Source organism: Procambarus clarkii, chromosome 23 (assembly GCF_040958095.1).
Source record: "Procambarus clarkii isolate CNS0578487 chromosome 23, FALCON_Pclarkii_2.0, whole genome shotgun sequence".
NCBI classification, from domain to species: Eukaryota; Metazoa; Arthropoda; class Malacostraca; order Decapoda; family Cambaridae; genus Procambarus; species Procambarus clarkii.
The window spans coordinates 24,743,672-24,748,333 of record NC_091172.1 but is presented as its reverse complement, the minus strand read 5'-3'; the positions used below and the strand labels follow the sequence as shown (position 1 = coordinate 24,748,333).

Here is a 4,662-nt window from a genome sequence, read left to right as displayed (position 1 = left end):
GTCGTTAGGTCTGGATAAGTGTGGTTCTCTTTGTGCTGGGCAGCGGGCTGTGGCGAGGCTCCTCTTGATGATGTCGTTGACTTCTTCATGTCTTGCAATTTTACCCTGTGATTTACGACATACCAGACCATGACGACCATATTGGTCTGCCATCGCAGTTCCGCAGATGCACCTATGTTCGGTGAGGATGGGGGCGGCAAGGCGAAGGGCAACTCCAATGCGGAGAGCGTCATGACTGAGGCGAGTTCCCAGGGCTGCATTGGGCACAGCAAATAAAAAATCCCCGGCGTGGGGTGCTGTTACCGCTAGGAGGCGGGCTTTGTTTTCAGCATCAGCGTTGTCAATCATTGCTGTGACAGTCTTTTCCATTATGGGGCTATCCCAGTGGGCCTGCTTGTGGTCTTTTGGGACTTGTGGTCGGGGTTGAGGGTGTGCAATGGTGTCCCATTGTCTGGCTGCTTCGATGAACGTTTGATCATGAGTTCCCGCTGTCTCTCTCATACGCTCTGGTAGGATCTGCCCTACCAATTCGTTGGCTGCTGTACATGAGGATAAGAATGCTGGAAGTGCTACCTCAGTTGCCTTTCGTATGCCTATCCCTCCAAATCTCACTGGTAGTGTTGCTTGGTCCCACTGACTGTCATCTAAATCTAGGTTGAGCGCCTTCCTGAATATTGACCTGAGGAGCTCATCATATTGATTTAGAAGTGGGTTGCCAAAAGTTGGTGCACACCTTAAGAAGTATGTTAGCCTGGGCAGGGTAAGGCACTTTGTGAGAAGGTAGAGGGCATCGTGGGAGTCCAAGTCCCCAATTCTCTCTTCCATCCTCTTTAGGTCTCTAAACTTTTCGTCAAGGACTGCAGCAATGGCATTGTGGCCCAGAGGTGCTCCGAGTAGTGTGCTGTCGGTAGGTTTAACGACTGAGGCTTCTGGTAGAACTGATTTCACTGCTCTAATGATTACTTCACTAGATGCAATAATTTCGCACTTGGAGGGGCTAAGAACGAGACCCATGGACTCCCCCCGTGTCTTCACCAGCTGTAAGTCTTCTAGCAGGGAATCTTGTGTGCCTGCCAGAGTGCCATCATCCAGGAACCAGATGTTGAGCTCGCTGGACAGTCTGGTTGTAATTTCTCGAACCGCTATGCAAAAGAGGAACGGTGCAAGTGGGTCACCCTGTTGAATTCCCTCTGCTGAGGTGACTTCATGTTTGCCAAACAGGAGGGTTGAGTCTTTGCTGTAGCCTGCTGACACAAACGGGAGAATGCTTGGGCAATGTTCCTGGACTGCAGTGAGGATTGCTTCCCTTTTGACCGAGTTGAAAGCGTTTTTAAAATCTAATTTTACTACTGCCTGGTCTTCAGTAAGAGAGCTAATGTAGGCTCGTGCAGCATGAGCCGCTGCTTCACAGCCTTGGGGGACTCCAAACCCCAGCTGGTTGGGTTGCAGCATGGTGGCTGCTTCCGTTCGGATACTTCTGACAGCAGCCCTTGCAACTAGGCGGCGAAGGGTATTACCAACGGCAATGGGTCTGATTCCTCCCCCCTTCTTTTTGAGGGCACATAGGGATGCACCAAAGAAGAATGGTTTGATTTCATCAGGGATTAACCCGGCGAGGCAGTTGTTGACAAACGTTGTGATTTCTGTGACAAAAACCAACTGTATACTGCCGTTATGTAGATGACATATTCGTAATAGTAAAAGACTCAGATGAACTAATTGACCTAAAAAGACACCTAGAGAGAGAGTCAGTACTCCGATTTACACATGAAAATAGTGAAAATAACAGTCTGCCATTCTTGGATGTACTAATAACAAAAACAGGAACCTCTTTAAGCACCAACGTATGTACCAAGCCCACCAACATAGGATTATGCCTGAACGGTAGAAGTGAGTGCCCCCAAAGATACAAAGCCAGTGTTCTCAATGCTTATATTCGTCGAGCGCTTACCCACTGCTCTGAATGGAGCAACGTGAGTAGAGAGTTTGAAAGAGTAACTCAGGTATTGGTGAACAACGGATATAGCAACGCGGAAATAAACGCTGCTATAAGAAGACACTTGGACCGTTGGTATAATTCAGAACCTAGAACAGAAACCACAACACCCCCAATAAAATTATATTACAAATCAACCATGCACAGTGAACATATAAAAGAGGAAAGAATAATGAAAGAAATAATCCGTAAAGGAGTAAAAAGCACTACTCCTAACCAAAACATAAACCTGATAATATTCTACAAAACCAAGAAGACTTCCGAACTCCTTATCAAAAACAGCCCGAAGCCGACGGAGAACCCTCTACAGCAATCAAGCGTTGTATACATGTACACTTGCCCCCACGAAGGATGTAACCTTCAATGTAAGTACATAGGTATGACGTCGACCAAGCTGACGAGGCGTTTGACATGCCATCTTCAATCTGGTGCCCCTAGGAATCACATGAGACAAGCCCATGACATTACTCTAACAAGAGAAATGTTGAACAAGAATACTTGCATAATAGACAAAACCCAAGATTCAAGAAGATTACAAATTCTTGAGGCAATTCACATAAGAATAGAGCGACCTACCATGAACACCCAAATCACGGAACTATTTACTCTACCCACCATGAGAGTAAGGACAAGACAAGAACATATCGATGCCAACACAGAAGACAATGTCCAACATAACAGGCCAATTACACTGGATTAATCTTTGTGTTTGGATAGGAGATGCCTCGTATGGGCCAATAAGCCTTCTGCAGCCCCTATGTTTATCCCTTATGTATCCCCCCATGTTTTTCACCTTCATTGTATTATCACCTGACCTAATGCGGGTATAAAATCAACTAGTATTGTAAGATCTGTTCACTTGAGAATGAACCATGGAGGTTCGAAACATCGTGCAAATTATACAAATAAGTGTAATACACTCTATAGTAAATCACTTCTTTTCTTCACCTTAAAAGTACGAAAATGAGTTTTGGAGAACTCCTATTCCAATTAAGCCCTGATGCTAAGAAAATAGTTAGAGGGATAGAAGCCCTAAACCAAAAAATAATAAATACAGAATATGCGGTCATATTCAATGAAACATATATATAAAATATATATATATATATATATATATATATATATATATATATATATATATATATATATATATATATATATATATATTGAAGTAAAGGCGTAGAGGTAGAACATCGGGTTGACAGAGCCCGGGTGCATGGTGGGAATTGTGTAACACCCTGGTTTGTGCTTCAGAGAAGCTGCGGGAGCCTCGTGAGGGCAGTAGCACTCCAGGTTGCAATTCTTTTAACCATGTTGTGGTAATCTGGACAGGGCTGGAAGAGGTCCCTGGACAGGGCTGGAAGAGGTCCCTGGACAGGGCTGGAAGAGGTCCCTGGACAGGGCTGGAAGAGGTCCCTGGACAGGGCTGGAAGAGGTCCCTGGACAGGGCTGGAAGAGGTCCCTGGACAGGGCAGGAAGAGGTCCCTGGACAGGGCTGGAAGAGGTCCCTGGACAGGGCAGGAAGAGGTCCCTGGGCAGGGCTGGAAGATGTCCCTGGACAGGGCTGGAAGAGGTCCCTGGACAGGGCTGGAAGAGGTCCCTGGACAGGGCTGGAAGAGGTCCCTGGACAGGGCTGGAAGAGGTCCCTGGACAGGGCAGAAAGAGGTCCCTGGACAGGGCAGGAAGAGGTCCCTGGACAGGGCAGGAAGAGGTCCCTGGACAGGGCTGGAAGATGTCCCTGGACAGGGCTGGAAGAGGTCCCTGGACAGGGCAGGAAGAGGTCCCTGGACAGGGCTGGAAGAGGTCCCTGGACAGGGCAGGAAGAGGTCCCTGGACAGGGCTGGAAGAGGTCCCTGGACAGGGCTGGAAGAGGTCCCTGGACAGGGCTGGAAGAGGTCCCTGGACAGGGCTGGAAGAGGTCCCTGGACAGGGCAGGAAGAGGTCCCTGGACAGGGCTGGAAGAGGTCCCTGGACAGGGCAGGAAGAGGTCCCTGGACAGGGCTGGAAGAGGTCCCTGGACAGGGCAGGAAGAGGTCCCTGGACAGGGCAGGAAGAGGTCCCTGGACAGGGCTGGAAGAGGTCCCTGGACAGGGCAGGAAGAGGTCCCTGGACAGGGCTGGAAGAGGTCCCTGGACAGGGCTGGAAGAGGTCCCTGGACAGGGCTGGAAGAGGTCCCTGGACAGGGCAGGAATAGGTCCCTGGACAGGGCTGGAAGAGGTCACTGGACAGGGCAGGAAGAGGTCCCTGGACAGGGCAGGAAGAGGTCCCTGGACAGGGCTGGAAGCAGGGTGAGGGAGGGTCGTAGGACGCGAGGAACGCTGCATAGTGTAAGCCTGGAAACAAAAAGTGTGTGCGTGTGTTAATATGGATCAGCATGTTTTTACGATGGGTTGATGGGTGAGGTGGGTTGGTGGGTGAGGTGGGTTGATGGGTGAGGTGGGTTGGTGGGAGGGGGCAGGGTTTGGGAGATGTATTTGGCTTTACCTGCAGTGAGTTCCGAGAGTTCTACTTCCTAAGCCCGTCGTGGGGGCCAGGCTTGTTTAGTAGTAAATTGATCCAAAAGGCTGTTGCTTGAAGCAACCCGCGGGCCCACACACACACTCTCCAGCTATCCCGGCTCTTCCTGCAGGAGCTTATCACTTCTCATGAACACCATCACTTCTGTT

General features: G+C 49.3%; 1 protein-coding gene across 1 annotated transcript; it reads right to left on the bottom strand.

Moving 5' to 3' along the window:
• Positions 1-3,246: 3,246 nt before the first annotated feature.
• LOC138367783 (tetra-peptide repeat homeobox protein 1-like) lies at positions 3,247-4,320 on the bottom strand. The gene has a single exon (XM_069329746.1). The coding sequence runs from the start codon at positions 4,318-4,320 to the stop codon at positions 3,247-3,249; it is 1,074 nt and encodes a 357-aa protein (XP_069185847.1).
• Positions 4,321-4,662: the final 342 nt, after the last annotated feature.